At 39.3% G+C, this 20,061-nt stretch overlaps 1 protein-coding gene across 1 annotated transcript in view; it reads right to left on the bottom strand.

The window, feature by feature from the left end:
* FBN1 (fibrillin 1) overlaps positions 1-20,061 on the bottom strand; it is a 223,807-nt gene that overhangs the window by 115,394 nt on the left and 88,352 nt on the right. Inside the window, exons 6-7 of the mRNA XM_054565457.1 lie at positions 8,701-8,898; positions 5,138-5,263 (exon numbers count right to left, since the gene is read on the bottom strand). Of these exons, the coding sequence (XP_054421432.1) occupies positions 5,138-5,263; positions 8,701-8,898 (324 nt within the window). The remainder of the gene's footprint in view (positions 1-5,137; positions 5,264-8,700; positions 8,899-20,061) is intronic.

Below are 20,061 nucleotides of genomic sequence, written 5' to 3'. Positions count from 1 at the left end.
ATAAAGAGACATTAAACCCAGGAGTCTCCACTGCTGGGGCTGGGTAGGGGGCAGGGGGACAGGGTTTCCAGTTAGGCGCATGTCCTCAAAGGTCACTAGGTTAGAAAACACACTGTAGTAGGAACCTCCCTAACTTTCACACAAATCAAAGTAAAACTACCAGCCCATACTGTTCAATTTGAAAAGGTATAAATGGCTCTGAATTGCCTTCACTGCTCTCCCACAATGACATAGCTTTTCTCCGTCACAAGTCTACGGCCTCTCTACTTCCCTGCACCACCTCGCTTCTTCAGTCCCATTGCTTCGCATCCATGGAAACCAGAGTCCTGATTTCATGACCAGGCTGTGGTAGAAACCCCTGACAGTAAAAGGCTGGAATAGAGCATTTGAATCGGAGTCACTTACACTCTGAAACTCATTCACACTAATTGAGTACTTCTCCCAGCTCTCATCGCTCTGCTGTTATCTCCTTTTAATAGCATTTCAGGGTTCCCAAGCAGGAGAGAGTCTGAGAACAGTGGCTTTCTGGTTTCTGTAAGTCAGTCTGTATCATATTCCAGCCGTGAAAGTAAATCAGTTTCAGGACCTGGCTTGGCCGGGAAGAGCTACTTCTGTGCTCTGGACACTTCCCTTGTTTCCTTGGGGCAGGAGGGAGAGGCAGAGCTGCTGGGAAGTAGCTATCCCTTGGGAGCTGTCTGTGCCATTGATGGCTTCTTGCTGTGAACCTGAGAAGGGATACAAATGGTACGTCCTTTGCCTCCCTTTTTGCTGCCCTGTCCCTTGTTCTTGGTCTTCCTTCTCTTCCCTCTGTCTCATCTGCTCTCCCCGGTTATTCTTCCTGTCCCTGAGCCACTTCCCCATCCTGGGGCTCCTCTTGCAGGAGGGGAGGAATGTGGGGGCAGATGGGATGGAGGTTGGTCCAGGCTCTGGCATAAGCATCATTGGGACACTTGGCTACTCAGGAGCTCCATCCAAGGTCGTGGATATCGACCGTGAGTGAGACCAGGGGAAACCAGTTCACCTGATCTGGACCGTCTAGATTATTCACTGAGTGGGAAAAAAAAAAAAAGCCCTAAAAATTGTGGCAGCTGTTTAAAAGCAATAGGTGACACTAATAGTTACAAATGTCACTAAACCTGTGAGATGAACTTTGCTTTATTATACACATGAAATCCCTTGGGAAATGTGTGACTGAAAAGTAAACAAGCTGATTCTTCAAGTCACGTGGAAGAAAGACATGAGCCATACTATTTTATAGTGGCACCAGGCATGTCCACTTGAAACGTTTCTTATTCAAGCAGCACCAGCAGTCTGACCGCAACTGGGAAATTACGAAAAACGTGAAGATGGAGTCTGGAGGTAAAACTGGAAAGATCCCCAGATACCATCTTGTCCAAACTCCTCCTTTGAGAGCTGAAGTAACTCACAGCTGGTAATGACTTATCCAAAATCACACAGAGGATGAGGGGCATCACCAGGACTAGGGCCAGGTCTACCTTATTCCCAGGGCTCTTAGGTCTCTACCACAGAGAATTTGTTCAGCAACTGTACAGGGAGCCAATGACCTTGAACAGTGAGAGTGAAGCGCCTGCAACCAGCTGCAGAAGATGGAGCGCCATCTATGGCGCAGCCCGGTCTGTGGCAATGGGTTAAGTAGCCCCAGGAATTCTCCCTCATTCCTGAGAGATAAGGGCCCCTAATAGCAGCTACTCATCGGATAAATATGCCATTATTTCAGAAAGGGGGAGTCTTAGGTTTTTGGCTCACATATTCGGGACTGTGCAAACTTAACAGCTACATTTTTTTAAAGTCCTTTGCATCATTCAGTGCTATTATAATTATTAAAGGCTGGGCTGGCAATAATCTAAATCCTAAAATATTAGTGGTTAATTAGGAATCCAAAGAACTTCTTCCAGAGATAAAACTTAATCTTTTAATTACTCTTTTTATTTCTTGATTTCCTCCCACAGCAACCTATGCAAATATGGACTCGGTTTCCACAAAGAAAATACCCGTGTTCTTCCAGGGTGCAGACTGGAGAGTCACTGACAAAGTCAACAGCGAAGGTGGTTGTGAACTCTGTTTCCCTTTTCTCAAATCACAGCTATAAATCTCCACCTTTTTCTTCTTACAGTTAGGCAAATTAAACAGTAGTTATTTAATCACTTCAGCTTGTTAATTTACATTTCAAATGCACCTAAATTGTGTGTTGATATAACACGTGGTACTTAAACTTTTTTTTTTTAAGTTTTGAGGAAAGGAGAATATTTTAAGAAGGGAGAATTCTCCCAAAGGAAGATCTCATGAAAAGCTGCTTTTGCCATCACAAAGGCAGTGAAGGTTAGCCTCTTGTAAATTTGCTAAAGCCAATTTTTTATTTGATTGGGTTTTTTTTTTTTTATTACTGTGGGCTTCCAGATACCTAGTTCCTTTGTCTACAACTCCAGAGGAAGATACATTTAATAAGTCACCCAAAGTAATGACAAAGATGCCAGGACAATTTTCACAAGGGCACAGAATCCTGCTGTGGCCTGGCCATCTTTCTGGGGCTCAAGGATAGTCTCTTCATCCTTTCAGCAATGCGGGTCAGATTTTCTGGAATTCCTCCTCTTGCCCATCTGGAAGTCATCCATGCCCAGAGTTATGCCCTCTCCGTCACGAGGCGCTGCGGGGGACCTGGCAGGGACCCCGTCCCCCAGGCATTCTCGGAGGACTTCTGATTCCTTTCCTACCAGAACAAGGCAGGGCAACCGTGCCCTCTGCAGCCTCCAGGCCGGAGGACATGTAGTGCGAACAGGACATTCTCTTCCCAAAGCAATTTTGCTTAGAAAAATAAAAAGGAAGGGGAAAAAATCCATCACCCAAATCTAATGTAACAGTAGGTGGCAAAGAAAGAAAAAGAAAAAAAAGGTCTAGCCAAAAGAATTCTGTTTTTATCTTGCTACTGACTTCAATATGTAGCCGGGAAAGAAATATCGGTAGAAAAGGATTAAGTAATTCTCAGACTGAATTTTTGGTCCATTAGATACACCACCATAATAGGTTTCCTAGCATTAATAAAAAAGATTTTGACTCGTTTTTCTTCCAGTCTGAATATTAAATCTGAGTGTCCCCTGTCTAGTTCACAACCGTAGAAGGTAATCAGTCCTGACGGGTGTTCACTGACGGGTCTGAATGGAAGATGAGGGATGCAGGAAAACAACCCTAGTCCAGGCTGGGAGCTCTCATAATTCCAGAAAACAAAACAGACTGGACAAGTCCTAGGGACCATATTATCCTATCTTAAAGCTGATTCTGTCTCTTGAAGCTGAACATATTAAGCTGAGAAAGCCTAGCATGTAAGACACAACCCATTGTTTGATGTGGACTTTGCAGGAGATAAACCTTAATAGCATATTAATGTCATAAAAAGATATCTATGATAATAACTAAAACTCCATACCATAATATTTTTAAATATTAGTAAATACAGTTGTTAAAGTAGAGGTAATAGGTTACATCTAGGAAAAAAGACAATGTAAGTGCTAGAGTGGTAAATCAAAAAGGGGGGAGGTGAGGGGGTGGAGGGATTGAGCAAAAAGGAAAAAGGACCCACGGACCCGGACAGCAGCGTGGTGATGGCTGGGGGCGGGGTTATAAGGGGACTAAACTATAATGGAAAAAATGCAACAAAGACCAACTTTTAGAAAATACAAAAATAAAAGTTATTCCCAGGTTAAAAACAAAAGCAAATTTTAGCACTATCCGAATGGCCTCCGATAAGGCACTTAACATACCCAAGATACAGTTCCTGAATTTATAATGTGAAAGGGTGGAACTAGGTAAATCCTTTGCCCTTCCGGTATCAACATTCTCTTCTTCTAACTTAATCTACAATAAAACTTCTGAAATACATGTGCCTATAGAGAGTCAACTTTATTTTTATTTTGAAACTTACAATGTTTTTAAGAAGTCCTACTTCTCAGAAAGAACAAATATTTTTCACAGTTACTGCAACTGTTTATAGCATGTTCAAGAATATATCACTGTAAATTCTATGATGATTAATAACTTAAAAACAACTCAAACCTACATAGATAATTCTATCAGGGCAAGCAGATATCAAACTTCTTATATATAATTTATGAAGCGCACTTCAAATTTAAATCTCTCTCTTATGTGTATGATATACCATGGCTATCAACAAAGAGAAATTAATGATCCAAGCTCAGACAAATAACTTAGAATGAAATATTTTCTCATTGCTAGGGTTTAGGCAAATAGAAACAACAGCAAATGCTTTCAACAAGCGTGCATGCATCTAAATAAAGCCTCATATCACACCAGGTAGAGTAAGTTGAGAATGGGAAAGTTTTCTCTGCTGAGCTTGATCAGAGATGTAGCCTTGAGAATGGTGTTACATTTTTGTCAGATATCACATAAAAGGTACATCCATGCGCTCACCAAATAAAAAAGGGTTCAATGCTGCCTACTTATTTCCTGGATGTTTCCCTTTTATAAAAGAAGTATTTATTACATGTGGAAGCCAGGCCTTTGTTTGGCACATAGCCGAAGTGGTGAATATGAACACATTCTCTGTACAGATATTTTTAAGAGACTCAATCTATGAACTAAATGCAAACAAATCAATCTACCTCAATTTATTTTTGATTAACATCAAAAGGTGTCCATCTGATAGGCAGAAAAGAAAATCCTGAAATTATACTTGGAGAAAAAATGAGTTAATAGATCACTTTAAAAAAATCAAACATACATTCTAGCTAGGAACCATCAGCAGATATACTATTCTGAGTGATATGTAATGATCAGATTTAAATCTCCAAAACTATGCAAAAACATATGTATGTCTTGAACATTTTAACCCAAATATTGGTTCAAAAATATTTCATGTTTTAATATTTAATTCAATTCAGGTGGATCTCTTATTTTCAGTCTATAAAAGTGGAAAAAGCTGCAGGGTTCTTCTGGTTCAACAGCACAAAGACATATTGTTCATGGTAAGAATATCATATTTACACATTCACAGGAATGACAAAGACAGAAGAAGAATCAGGAACAATTTACAAAAAAGCTTATCTCTGATTTGGGTTTCACTTGCCCCTCAGCCCTGCTAACTGCAAAGCCTTATATTTCTTACCTTCACATTTTTGTGACACTTCATTAAATTTGTGTCCAGCAGGGCATTTGCATTCAAAAGACCCAACTGTATTAATGCAATTTCCTCCTTGACAGAGCCCAGGGATGGCCTGGCATTCATCCACATCTGTCATATTTTAGGGGGGGAGAGACAAAGAAAAAGAGAGAGGGAGAGATTTAAACAAAATTCACTGGTTCATATAAAATATTCTTAAAATGTTTTCTATAAGAAGTTACAAGCATCCTTTATTTTTCCACCTTCCATTTTCTCTCATGTAGAGAGGAATATTTACACTAACTGTTGTGGGTTTTATCACGCATGCTGCAAAGCATAAAGATACAATGACAAAATGATTGGCAGGAAAAACTAGAGTTATTCAAGAATTCCTTAGAATCAAAATGCAACACATTTCTATAACAAAACCATCTTTGAGTTGTACTGAGTAGTTCAGTTAAAATAGAATTAAGTACGACTCCTTAGACTATACAAGACAAAATGTTTTTATACAAATTAAATGCAAAATGTTCACTTCACATTCTGTAGAGCTGTTTTGTGCAGTAAAAATTAAACAGCCTAGGAAATCAGGTCAAGAAGTGAGCAAAACCTCCAGATAAATGTACCTTGTTTGCAGAGCAGTGGCAAGAGAGAAACTTTTCAGGTCAGATCGCGTCAGCCTCAGCACAAAAGTAAAATCCACATTAAGTCCCACAAAAGTCTACCTGACCCCTGTACTCTCTGACCTCATCTCCTAACTCCTTCCTCTCCCACTCTTCTCCATCCATGCTGGTTTCCTTGCCTTCCCTCAAATACACCAAGGAGGCACCTGTCTGGGGCGGGTCTTTGCGGTGGTGGCCCCTCTGCCTGGACTATTCTCCCTCCACACAGCTGTGTGGTTCATGTTGTCCCATCCATCAGGCCTCTGCTCCGTAGGCGCTTCAGGCGTGGACCCTTCCCTGACCAGTCCAACAGCAACACTGCCCCCGTCACTCCCCACCCTCCTTAGTCACTCTGCTTCCTTTTCTCCATACAATAAATCACCAAGTGACCCATCCCTAGGTTTGCTTTGTTTTGATTATAAATGGATTGCCTTCAATAGATCAGGTTCTCTGTCCATTTTGTTCACTGCCGTATCCCAGCACCCAAGGAATAAATCTGTGGGTCCTACACTGCACCTCAAATATGAACCTTCCATGAGTGAAGGTAATCATTCCAGGCTCACTGTGTTCAGCTAGAAAGATGGTGAAAGTGCTGTACACTTTCTCCATCTCTTTATCCATAACAGGCAAAGAACCCCAGAGACAGAGAGGCAGTTTAATTTTCCATCCTCTGCTTTGGGTACTTCTTTAGAAATCTAAAAGCCTAGTATAGTCTTTAGTTTTACTCTTCATTGTGTGAAGCAAGAGAGCAACTGCCAATCATAGACCTCTAAATCCCATGTTCTTGAAAAAAGTTGGCACGCAGGAAAAAGGGCATTAAAGGAACAACAATTTATTTTGGTATAAAAGTGTCACTTACTGTTTTAAATGGAATGTCCTGACCCACAAACTAATGACTGTATGTGAAATATAATTAAATTATGTTTTACAGCTGATATCAATTTTGTCTTAGACCAGAATTTTCCATTCAATTGATAGGCTGAATATTCTTATTAAAATGTTATTTAAATCCTGGTGGCTGTGGCTCGGTTGGTTTGAGTGCTGTTCCATAAACTGAAAGGTTGAGGGTTCAATTCCCTGTCAGGGCACATACCTAGGTTGGGGGTTGGGCCCCCATCAGGGCACATACAAGAGGCAACTGATCAGTGTTTCTCTCTCTCCTCCTCCCTTTCCCTCTCTCTAAAATCAATAGGCATATCCTTGGGTGAAGATTTTTAAAATGCTATTTAAAATTAAGATTGTACATATAAGTAACATGAGATAATCTTGTTGATTATGATTTTTGGCCAAAAAGAAATAGAGATGAGGGCACTTCTCTACTGGCCATATGTCCAAACTGAAGACAGAGTAAGCTCCTTGATGAACCTAATTTCCCACAGCCCCTCACATCTGGCCCAAGGACTAAAATCACCAGCAAGGAGACAGAGCCCAAGCTGATAGCAGAATCCCTCAAGGGGGACAAAAATGAAGAATTTTATTCTGGAAGTGGCAAATCAATGACCATTTGGATTCCATGGCTTTTCACAAACTTTTTCTTGGATGCTGAATAGCAGAGTCAGGGAGGGACAGAAAGAAAATGCTGAAAAAGTCAACATTGTATGAAATGAAGAGCAAGGCTAAGGAGCAGTAGCTCTTCCTTCCTTTTCATTCCTTCCCCCCAGTTATCTTAGCACCTCAGTCACTGACTCAGGGATAGGCAGCTGGGCACTTAAAATGTGGCTCTCTAGTCAGTCAGTGAGTTCATGGGTCCTAGGTGACTTCAGAGTGCCAAGACCAAGAATTTCTTCAAAATTCACTGGGACATTCTAAGGGTGAGGAAAGTAAGAAGGCACCAAAGAAAGGGGAACTAAATGTACTCTTTATCTTAAAAAATCACACGATGGACTCCTTTGTAATTCTGGGGGTTCCAAGTGACTTCTTGCTGATTCTGACATTGAGAAGGAAGTGTTCAAAGGCATACAAAGGAGTTGTATGTTGTACATAGAAGCCAGGGGCCAGCACAAACAGTGTTTATCAGGAGTGGAATTTATTAAAGTATCATTTAATAGAGCCCCACAGAACTGTGTGATTAAGCTCAAGTTCTGTTTTATTGCATATTATCCTTAGAATTAACATACAGAACAAAACCAAACTAGTCTGTTTGCCTCCGAAAAGCATACCCTGAATTTCCTGCAAATATTGCAACTTGCTAAAAAAGCACTGAAGATGTCTAGAGGAAATAGATTCAGCCTGGGAGTTTTCAATCCCATCAGTTTAGTGCAGGGCTGCCTCCGTTCACTTCCTCCTGCTTCCTGCCAGACATCCAGACAATAAAAGAATTTGTACAGCTGGAAGAACAGGAGTAAAAGCCAAAAACAGAGTAAGGGCTTCTATGGGAGGCAGGAGAAAAAGCAAGCAGGCGACATCTGGGGATATTTAAAACTGTGAAACAAATCCTAATGTATTTCTGACTTGTAAAAAAAATCATAATGTAGCATTATGTACAATGGAGAGAGACCATTTTCTTCAGGTCAACTAAGTACAACCTATGAGTGAGGGGAACCCCAACGATTTCACATGAAGGGGGAAAGCAATCAAGAAAAACAAACTACCTTGTTCACAAATTTTGCTTTGTGTTTATACGCAAGCATTGCTATAATGCGCAGCAATGCTGTAACTAGAATCATAGCACCTCATGGAAACCTCTGGGGTCCGAAGGAGAAACTGCTGGCAAGGAAAAATCCAGGAAGACCAGCTGCTCTCTTGTGAGCCATGCTTCTAATGCCTAAGTTGGATATCATGCCGTCAGCGAAATCGTGAAGTTATGTCTCTGACGCTGCTTTTCCACTCTCTCCAACTTCGTTGGAGAACGGCTCTCCAGAGCAAATAAGATGAATCCATTAATAACTCCACCAGCCTGGGGTTTACCTTGACAAGCTCCGGTGCGGATATTGGGAATGAAGCCACGGCGACAGGGGTGGGGCTGCGCTGGGCACATCTCACAGGGGTGGCCCCAGGCTCGGCCCACGGTGGCGCAGCAGAGCGTTTTTGTGCAGACGATCCCGCTGAGCTGTCCCTGGCACATCTGGTTGCTGATCACAGTAAAACATGGGCCTGTCCTGTAATCTGCAAATAAAGCAGGAGAATTCCATGAGAGTCCAGAAAACCAAGAACCATCACGCAGAGGAACAGCTGTGCCCCATCTGGCTTAATTCCAAACTGGGAAATGGTCTTCAGGAAAAGGACCACATATCACTGACTTCATATGAAGCCTCAGGGAGGCCACTCTACCCCAGAACCCCATTCTCCTCACCTACAAAATAGAGATATAAACACCAGCTCCTACACATTTTGAAGATGCTGTTGGGAGGACTGGATGAGCTAACAGGTAACACAACAGTGATGTGCTATTCAAATACAATATAGTAATATTACCACAAATTCATTCACTCAAGAAAATGTATCAGTGCCTGCTCTGAATCAGCCTCAAGTTTGACGTAGATGCTTCAGTAATTAGGAGACAAAATCCTTGCTCTTTCAGAGTTTATAGTCTATTATTATCCAAGCTGGAGAAAGCAAAGAAATTCAAAATTTTCAATGAGGCAAGTCATGGCACCTTCTTCCTCAGAGTTCCTTAAGTAAAATCAATGGTTACCTGTTTCTTCTGGGTTGAGTCCATCTTATTTTAAATACAAGAAAACAAAAAAATTTTTTTTTTAATTTAGCCACAAAGAAGACATTAGGTATTTAATGTAAAAAGTAAGGACACTGGGGTCTGAAATTATTGTAATCCCTGGGCAAAAGGACCCTCTTAAAGCAAATAGGAATAAGTTAAGGCCACAGGAGAATTTCCAAGTAGTCTCATCAGATACAATACAAAATCTGCCTTTTTTCCCCCCTAAAGGGAGAAAGTCCATCTGGATTCAGCACCTGATAACCAAGAAAGAATAAGGTGCAGTGAGCCCAGAAGAGCAGAGCCAGGCTGCCCTGTGAGAGAAATCAGGGCCCTAGTGCCCTTTCTGTTCCACAGCAGCCTCAACTGACAAGGGAGGCTGGGCTGTGGCAAGACTCAGGGGCTCTGATCCGCAATCCAACACTGCATGCTTCCTTGTGTCACTCTTGTAAGTACAGATACAGATAGAGTGTTTCCTGTGAGTCTTGGGATGGACTAAATGACCTCAGTAAGTTCCTTTCACCACTGATTTCTACAGTTTTATGAAAATCACTGGGTGTGCCAATGAAACCACTGGGTTATGTTTTCATTTTTATTTTCTTCCTTCTTTCTTTAAGGAGCTTATTGGACATATACATGCAATTTATTACAGACAACTCTTCATTACAGTATCAACAAGACTAACATTAGACCTTTGCCCCCCTGAAGTCTGTATGTGCCCTGGCTCTACCCACATTTCTCGCCTTATCTCCAGACACTTCCTCAGTTTGTCTTCTTACTGTTTCTGTGGGGTTTTTTTTTACCCCACTGATTATTTTTTATTTTCATATAGTAAAATTCCAAGTATATTTTAATATTCTTCATAATGCCAGGTCTTGCCAGGTCTATTGAAAATATGCTATCTTCTTCCATAGATATTGAATTCACAGATAAAAGAATTAAATGCTTGAGCTGTTCAATAAAATCTTTGCCTTCATTTCATTCTGTCAGAAGAAAAAGAGTCACTCAGCACCATGGCACTGTGCAACAAAATTGCTCTTAACTGCAGCAACGATGTGGACAAAGTACAATGCTAAAGTCATCTTTCTTTCCTTGGATCAATTCTTCCAAATATTACCTCTAGGAATTTATTAACTACTTCTGTGATGTATAGTGTTTCTTTTTCTATTTTGATATTCTACAACATATTTTTGATTCAAAAATAATTATTTCAGACAATTAGGAAAAGGTAGTAACATATAAGTCATAAAATAAAAATCTAATTATTTAAAACTATTCCCACAGCCCTTACATGTAATGACACATAAAGAAACCCTTTATACCATATTGGTTATATTACCTTACATAATTTTATGTGTGTGTGTTTTGTTTTTTCATCACAAAATATTAATTATACTAAATATACAACTTTGCATCCTGTTGTTTTTGTCACTTGACATTGCCAAAAGCATTTTCTTATGTAATTAAATACTATTCCGAAATACGATTTTGATGGCTGCATAATTTTCCATCAAGTTATAGAATAATTTATTCAATAATTTTCATACTGTGTGTCATTTAAATTGCTCACAATTCTTCATTATTACACACAACATTCAGAGTGCATTACTGATGAATTCCTTTGGCATGAAAAATGTTTAGTCTCATGCAACAGCCATCAAGACTTTTATGACTATATACATCTTAAGTCTGAAACTAGAAAGATCACAGCAACATAATCTTTTACTTAAAAAATAAATAAAACCCTCCATGTTAGGTGACAAGAAAAAAATTTAGGTTTATTTCTTTTCTTTTCTCTTAATTTATTGAGACAAGTGCAAATGCTTTAATCAAACAGATTCATGCTGGCATGCCATTTTCAATCTTTACAAAACATGATGAAACATGAATTTTAATTTAAAATTCTCTCTTCATTGTTCCTTGGACTTGTTTTTCCTTTTCATTTTGCCAAGATACCCTATGGAATTATTTCATGTATATGAGGACTGCAAAGATTTAGGATAGGTGCAAATATGGCATATTGTGAGTGACACCATCTAAATCAGGGTACAATACAAAAATGTTAGGAAGATTTGATTCAGTCCTGTCTAACACTGGCTCATGACTTCAGACTTGAATTCCTCATTGGAAGGTCTTCATAAAAAGAAAAATAACCCTTAAGACTTTTCCAGGGTCAACAATATCTTGCTCTCATTTCAATATGAAACACATGGAATAGAAATGGTGCTTGTTACTTCTGACAATATTTATTAGTCATCTCTAGAGCCTATAGGGACCAATCTTTATTAAATATTCTGGATATTTGTCAAATAGTTTGAGTGTGTACAACAAAATTTATGGACTTAACACATTTCCACTCTAGATCCTTATCACCATGGACAAAGACCCAGCTCATTTGCCAGTGAAGATTAGTTAGTGGACATAAATGTATGTGTAGAGCCATATTTTCAATAAAAATTGCTGATTGAGGGAGAGGCATAATCTGGATGAAACAGAATTGGATCTAAAAATCTCTTGGAAGGTCAAGGCTGTATCAACGTGGTTTTCAAATGCCATTCCGATTTGGCAGCATGTGCTTTTTGTCCCATACTTCATTTAAATTGCCAAAGTAATGCTGTTTTTAGTATAATACTCCAACCACAGAAAAAAAGTCTGCTCACACTCCCAACTCCTTCCTAATAATCCAATTATGTACAATTATTCCCATAGCATTTATATGATAATAGGCTAAATTTACATACTCTTCTTATTTTTTCAAATAGTCCCAGCACTAGACAGGGAATGTGCCTAATTCAATGCTTGAATAATGGCTGACTTGTTCCATCAACATAAATCATTATTCCTAATGCAACTAAAATATAGTATTAAAAATACTTTCTGGTTGCAAATTGCTCTGCAATCACTTCCATATAAGACCTCCATGAACTGGGGCAACAGGCCAAGCCTTTCCAAAATTAAAATGCAATTTTACTTGTTTTTAACTGCCTTCCCCTACTATAGCTAGTTCATGGGAAATTCTGCATCTAAATGTTCCCATTCTGAGTGGTTAGGCTCAAGAATTGTTCCCTGGTCCCAAAAGATTTGGCTTCAAGGTTTGAGACCTAACCAGTGCCTGTCTGCAGCCTCCGTCCTCAGCTCCTTCCCAGCTCTGCAGCTCAGAATGCTGTGACATACAGCATTATTTCACTTTCATTTGTAATCAGACTTAACCTGCAGCAAATATACCATTCACAAAGAATATTCTGTGGTACAATAAATTCTTGTCACTCCTGCCCAGTCACTAAACCACAAACTGCAGGGAAGGCACAAGGATGTAATTTTGGGCCCTAGGCTCCAATTACTTTAAATCCTTTTCATAAAAATTACAGACAAAAGGATGTAATGTCAATTTCATGACAGAGAGGGTCACAGTGTGCTTCTTTCTTCTAGGTAGGTTGCCCTGGGACAAATTGGTTTGCCTAGGTTTCTAATATATGGAATTTTAATACTTCCCCAGGAAGGAGTTCAGAGAACTTTCAGTCTGAAGAAAATTAAAGCCAAGACGTTCCAGGATCACAGTCAGCCTCATAGCTGCTGCTCTTTGTTTTTACTCCAATCATTCTTAACCTTAGGACATAATGAAATCACCAGGGCAACTTTTACAAAATACTGACACCTGGGCCTCGCCCCCGTCTCCACCATGGACTCCGATTCAGTAGATGCGGCATGGGCTAAGGGCATCCATGTTTTTGCATCAGCCCCCAAAGTGATTTTGCCTTCTAGCGCTCTAAGTTGAATGTATCTCTCTCTATTTCTTCTTAAAACTCTCTCGAGGAGCGCTTATGTTCCAACATCCACTGGAGATGTGTGCAAGACAGCTGACTGCTTACCTAAAAGTTTAACCTTAGAAATGTGGGAGAGCCCAAAAACTGGGAGCACTGCCACTCGACATAACACACTATTTCTCAACCAGGACCAGCCTTCTAATCACGGCAAAAATAGCGTTCATTTCCTTAGTGTTGACTGATTATGGGGCACATTATTATGTGCTTTATTAATTAGACTATCCACGAACTCAGTAAACCAAACAGCAAATCAAAATTTAAGAAAGCTAATCACCCACTACTCCATTGTCCTATTAGTCAACTGAATGCACAGTGTTAGAAAGCACATTTATATACATGACATCACTCCACTAATATAACCTCCCACTTCCAGCTTCCATGACCACTGCTGGAGCTGCTGCTGAATGAAATTCCAGGGCGATTCTCCGACTAGCTTCCTGACACAGTGATCAAACTTAGCATCAATAACACCGGGATCTAACTCTTAATTTCCTATCACTGTCACAGACCACTTTGAAATCCTTCCACTGCCTTGATGAAATATAAACTGCTAAGCATTATCTATGGAGTTTATGCCCAAAATAGTCAAACCTTAATCAAAGCAAGCTTCCAGTGAAAGGGCACTTAGGGACAGAACAACAAGATAAATGACACCCTGAGGAAACAATCAGAAAACCCAGAATTTGCAATTTTTCAAAGACAACTCTCCTGAACTTTCCCAAAGTTAAATTACCTCCAGCTTAAAAAAAAAAGGTAGAAGGGTAATTTTACATTTAAAAAAATAATAATCACATCTTAATTGGATACTGTTTCAAAAAGAGACAATGGGGAAATTTTATTTGGGCTGGTACTACATGATATTGTGGAATTATTGTTCTCCTAAATGTGATCATGACATTGTGTTATATATGAGAACATCCTTATTGTTTAGAGATGAAGTATCATGATGTATGCAACATAATTTTCCAATGATTCAGCAAAACAAGCAGAATATAACTTTATGTATATACATTCATAATATATAATTATATATAAGTATATAATGTGTATTATAGGCACATAAATATATCATGTATATTATAGACTATATAACATATACTATATAATAATGTATACATATAATGATGTATATTATATGTAAAATATGTTAGAAATATATGCACACATATATATACATAGAGAGTATTATGTGTATGAAAGTAGAAAATGTTAACATATATTAAATGTAGGTGGGTATACTTTACATTATTATTTCAACTTTAATTTAGGTTTGAAATTTTTCATAAAAAAATTCTGGGAGTAGTCCTTTCTGGACTACTTTTACTAAGCAATATTGCCTCTCCCATTTCATTCGTTATTTTTTTATGACAATAAATTTCAAATATACTTTCCAATCCTTACATTTCTATAAAATACTGCATACAAGATTACATAATGAGCATGGTCTATGGTCAACACTATGTTATTTAAAGAATAAGGGACTTTTGGAAAAATTTACTAAGCTATAATATGCAAAATGTTTATCTTTAAGCAACTGTATCTGAGCTATAGCTTAATTATAATGAATAGTTTTTAAAAAGCATTTTGAAATAAAGCACAACTATTTCTATGTAAATATCTTCCCTGACTTTCAGCTTCTTTAATTCATAAATTAAAAATATTACCATTATAAATGTTAACATCAAAACTGCAGAAACAATGTGACTTGCTGTACACCATTTATTCTAAAATGAATACTAAGCAATTCGCCAAACTCCGGACCATAGTGCTCTGGGATCCAATCCAACTACAGAAAACTGGTACCACTTTTCATTGTGTTCTTTGGTGAAGAAAACAGTAAGCAATCTTGTTCAGGGAAAAGGATATCTAACTTACAAATAATCAGTTAGCTAATATTATTTGTTCCCTCTCTGTACATCCTGCATGTCATTGCTAATTTTCCTTTTCTCCCTAATTTAGCCCTAAAGTACCTTTTCTAGAAAAAAAAAATGGGTGTATGATGAAGAGAAGTCAAATTCTGGTTTTGGTGATATATTTACCATCAAGATAATAAAATGACAGAGACTGCCTTCATTTTTAATGAAGAATTTGGTTTGAAAATTCTAATCCAAAGAACCAGGTGGCTCTTTATTCACTTTTAAAATGGCCTGTGTGAGCGCCACGTTAAACCAAACTACAGCTTCACCACAGAGCATCAGCTACTGAACAGCAAGACAAAAACAATAGTATTATATAACCATTTGATTTATTTGTTCTTTTATATTTTCTTCAAAGTCACCAAGTAGGAAACATTCTCTGCAAAATCAAGATTAACAACATATGAGTAATGGACCCTATGATCAATGATATTAGATCAACTTCTGTATCTTAAAAGTGCCTTGTGATGTTGTTTAATTTCCAACCATAAGTTCTACCAAAAGTGAATTAAATTTCTGCAGGATCCCAACAGAATGTTTTATCATTAAAATTGGAAAATTATTATTTTGAATGAGATTTTTCTATATAGAAGGTAGAGACCTATGTTAGTAAAGGGGCAATAAAAATAACTTAATTAAAAATATTCCACTGCAGGTTCCAATAATATGAGGTACTTAAAAGAGTCAATTCATAGTGACAGAAAGTAGAATGGTGGTTTCCAGAAGCTTGGGGGAGAGAAAAATGGGGTAATGGGTATAGAGTTTTGGTTTTGCAAGATGAAAAGAGTTCTGGAGGTGGATGTTGCTGATGGTTGCATAACAATGTGAATATGCTTAAACCACATGGGTTTACAATCTGGTAGGAGAAGTAGTTATTAGTTAAATACCTTTAAAGTAATTCTGAACTTGAAGATGTGATTTAGTCTGCAAATTAAATATGCTGCTGCAGTACAGAGCAACTGGGGATACCTATTTTGGTAAGAATTATCAGAGAAGACTTCTTGGAGGAGGTGACATTTAACTGGAGCCTAAAGGATGGGAGCAAGCCAGCTACGCAATGTGATAATAAGTGCTTTCCAAGCTTAAGAGACAGCAAGAACAATGGCTCTGAGCTGGGAGACAGCCTGGCTTCTCCAGTAACCAGAGAAGGCCACTGTGACCAGAGCTCAGGGAGCAAAGGCTAAGGGAAACTCCATGAGGTTGGAACGTTAGGCAAGGACTAGATTACACAGCACATTCCAGGCCACAGTAAGGAGTTTGGATTTGGCTCCAAGTTCAACAGAAAGCCACTGAAAACCCAATGTGTTATTTTTAAAGAGTGCTGTGTAGAGGGTTCAAGAATGGAAATGGAAAGGCTTGCTACAAACCTACTGAAATGTTTGAGGTAAAAGAAGGTGTTGACTAGACAAAGATGGTGGCATAAAGAAATGGAGAAAAGCTGGCAGGTGGGGATGGTTTCTTTGGGCAGGAGGGGAACCAACAGCACTTAAATAAGATGGATTGGATGTGAAAGTGAGATAAACAAAAGACAGAAATGACTCTGGGATGTCTGGCTTCAGTAGCTGGACATATGGCCATACAGTCACTTACTGAAATGGAGAATCTGTGGGAAAATGAGGCTCTGACTACCAATATTCAGTATGAAAGTTCTTCACACTTTTACAATTAAGTACCTAGTATAAGACAAGTGATTTGAATTCATGAGGCTGGCCCTGCCTAAAACAGTATATTGCCTGTAAATCTGGATGCTATCAAAATAAAATAAAACCTATGTATAATGCATTATATCTTGGTCTGTGTATTTTAGCTTTTTCACTAAATTTCTTGCCTTCCCTTCTTTGTGAGCAAGCATTTAGTCGTATCACATTCAGATATTTATATATAAACTTCATGGTTGAAATTCTTACTTCAAACACATTTGGCCAATTCTCACAGAAACCTGAGTGTTAAGTACACATGGCTCAGCCCAACGATATGTGACGGAATCCTGGCACAGTGGGTGGGATTTCCTCCAGGGGAACTTCACTGCTGCTTCTATGAAATGACAGGGCAAGGGAATCCAAGACCACTTGCACTCTAGCTGCCAGCCCTAAGTTCACTCTACAGGAAAGAGATACGCACCACATTCCAGTGATAGTATCAATTGTCAGAGAGCGGGTGGGAAAACTAAAGCAAGGACAAAAGTTCAGCCATTTAACCACAACTAAGAAATGCCTCATATAAATATGGTCTTTCTGTAAAATCAAGACAGAAAAATGATAGCAAGATCATTTAGACATATTGGTTGGGAAGTGTTATTTCTAGAATTGGCTTTTTAACAAATATTAATTTGCTTATGGGTATGTGATACAAAGGTTACTCATCTCTCTCGCTCTCTCTCTCTGTCACACACATGCAAGTACACACACAGACACTCCACTGAACTATGCTAACATACCACCCCGCAGTTCTCAAGGTGACCCTCCTACTTTCAGAATTTTTCTTTGGAAGAAAATGTCTTGATGAATAAAAATTTCCTGAGACTGACTCCAGCTCGGGGTCTGGCACTGAATGCAACTGAAGGAGGACGAGTAAGAAGAAAGTACGAGTGTTTGTCGGAACACATGAGTGAACTGTGCAGAAGCCAGGCACGGACGCCGAAGGGATAGGAGAGGCAGCAGCACCAAATCCCAACTGTATAGGTTTAATTAATCAACAAAAGAAGGTTCCTGATAAAACTCTGTGCATGCTCAGATATCAAAATATGGCAGAAGACTGATTTTCTGAAACAACAAACTAAAAGCATCAGAACCTCAACACTGCATTTTTGCTGGTATTTTATGGTCACCCATCCTTAGAACCTACCACGTGGACTAACATGCCCCTAGTGTGCGCTCAGAAAGATGTGTCTGACAGGAGCTTGTTTTGCTACCAGACTTGCTTCCCCCACACTTGTTATTTTGATGAAGGGCATCACCGCAGCCCAGACAATCATGGTGGTGGCCTCCCAGCAGTTTCCCTGGTAACGTATAGGTTCTGATATTCTGGAACTTTTATATGTTTTTTAGGTGACTACTGTTGTACAGCATAGGATGGTGATTTAACAGATATGCACTATGCCCTCTGGAAGTAATAATTATGTCCTAACCGTCCCAGCCAAGTTAACAACCTGAAGAGCTGAATATTAATACCCTACTATACAGGCAGATAGGCCGAGCTAGTTTCAGCGAAGTTTTGCCTCGTGCAGCCAGTTGCAGAATGGCGTACAGCTCAGAAGTTTCCATTCTATAGAACTGGAAAAAAATCTAAAGTCACTCCTGAGACTGCGAGGTCTATAACTATTAAATCGTGTACTGTCTGAACATTAAAGGAGCACTGTTACTCTGTTCTCTCTTGCCACTTACTGAAGATTTACACCAGCTTGGCCAGACATTGGGGTTTCATCTGAGGCAGCTAGTTAGATATGTGTGGAAAGTGCATATGGTTAGAAAATAAGAGACAGCATTAAAAGTGGTTTAACATGCCCCAAGAGGCAAGCCGAACACCACAATTTTCTCCAACTGTGGAAGAAAAAACAACTTGAGCCAGGTTCTGGCTCTCTGGATGTATGAACAGGTCTATATTGTATTCCCTTGGATATTTACGAAGCATGTTAACAATAATTAAAATTGAATTTCTAAACATTTAAGGGTAAAAGTTAGGAATATAGTATCAGTGACCTTGGAGGGGGTTATAATTCAATCTACATCATATTCACCATCCTGGGATTTAACTACTGATATTCAAAATTCAGAGCTCCTGCACATGGCAAGTGATCTTAGTTCTATGCTTGTGAAAATACCTTCTACTCAGATGTATGTTCAATTTTATGCTGTAGTTTTATGGCTAAAAGGTAGTGCTGCTCGGCTACTAGCATCTAAATTTCTCTAGTGTGAGGTGCTTAATTTGAAGCTCACAGTTGGGACTCAAGAAGTCTAAAGATGCCCTGAAATTGTGCATAAGTCATGTGCACCAACATGACAGATCCGGACACATTTACTGTGTCCAGATCCAAGTAGGGCAATCACATGTTCTCTTCCAGAAATTTGGAACTGGGGTTGAGAAACGTTCGCCTTACTCTTTAAAGGTGTCTGGAACCTCAGATGATGTTACCTCAGGAGCTGCAGGCCAGTATGTACAAGGAGAGGCATAGAGAAGGCCATTCACACGGAGTAGGATCAAGGTCTGCAGGAAGGACGTAGAGCCTGTGGTTCCAAAGAAAGGGTGAGAGAGCCCTCGGCTCCTGCTTCCAGCCCTCAGTAAAGCCACAGTGCACAACAGCCCTTGAGTTCCTGGCACACCCCAGGTTCCTTATAATAATCTCCCTTCTGCCTAATCTGCTTTCCCTATTTGCAACCAAATGGATGGATCGGACCCAAAATATGTATGCATTTGTACCTTCTTGGAGGAAGAGAGTCCATAGCATTCATCAGATTCTTAAAAGTATCCATTGCTCAAAACAGGTAACAAGCCTCTGAACTGTTTAATAAGGCATTAATGAGTGTGGCACTACTTGGATAACTTGTCCAGATTTATCAGAAAGAGTTTTACGAAATACGTAATGTTTCACTCCCAAAGAGAGGTTAAAATATAAAACCCTTCCCCATTAACAACACAAGCCCAAACAAAAACCACTTCAGCGATCCATCCTTTTACCTCAGTTGAAACTCAAGAAGGGACCACATGGAAACAGAGAAACTTGCAGGAAAATGGTCACAGACATATATAAATCAGTAGCTAACCCTCAGTAACTCACAAAGGTTTAGCTGATTTCCACCTCCCGCCCTGTCTCCACCGACAGCAGCAGGCACGTACTGCTTTGTGCCTCGCCTATTTAGGTAGAACACACACATGGGCA

This window comes from Pteronotus mesoamericanus, unplaced genomic scaffold, assembly GCF_021234165.1.
Source record: "Pteronotus mesoamericanus isolate MK-2021 breed Mesoamerican mustached bat unplaced genomic scaffold, CSHL_Meso_final contig_164, whole genome shotgun sequence".
NCBI classification, from domain to species: domain Eukaryota; kingdom Metazoa; phylum Chordata; class Mammalia; order Chiroptera; family Mormoopidae; genus Pteronotus; species Pteronotus mesoamericanus.
The sequence above is the reverse complement of the archived record's forward strand: the minus strand, read 5'-3'. Positions and strand labels throughout refer to the sequence as shown.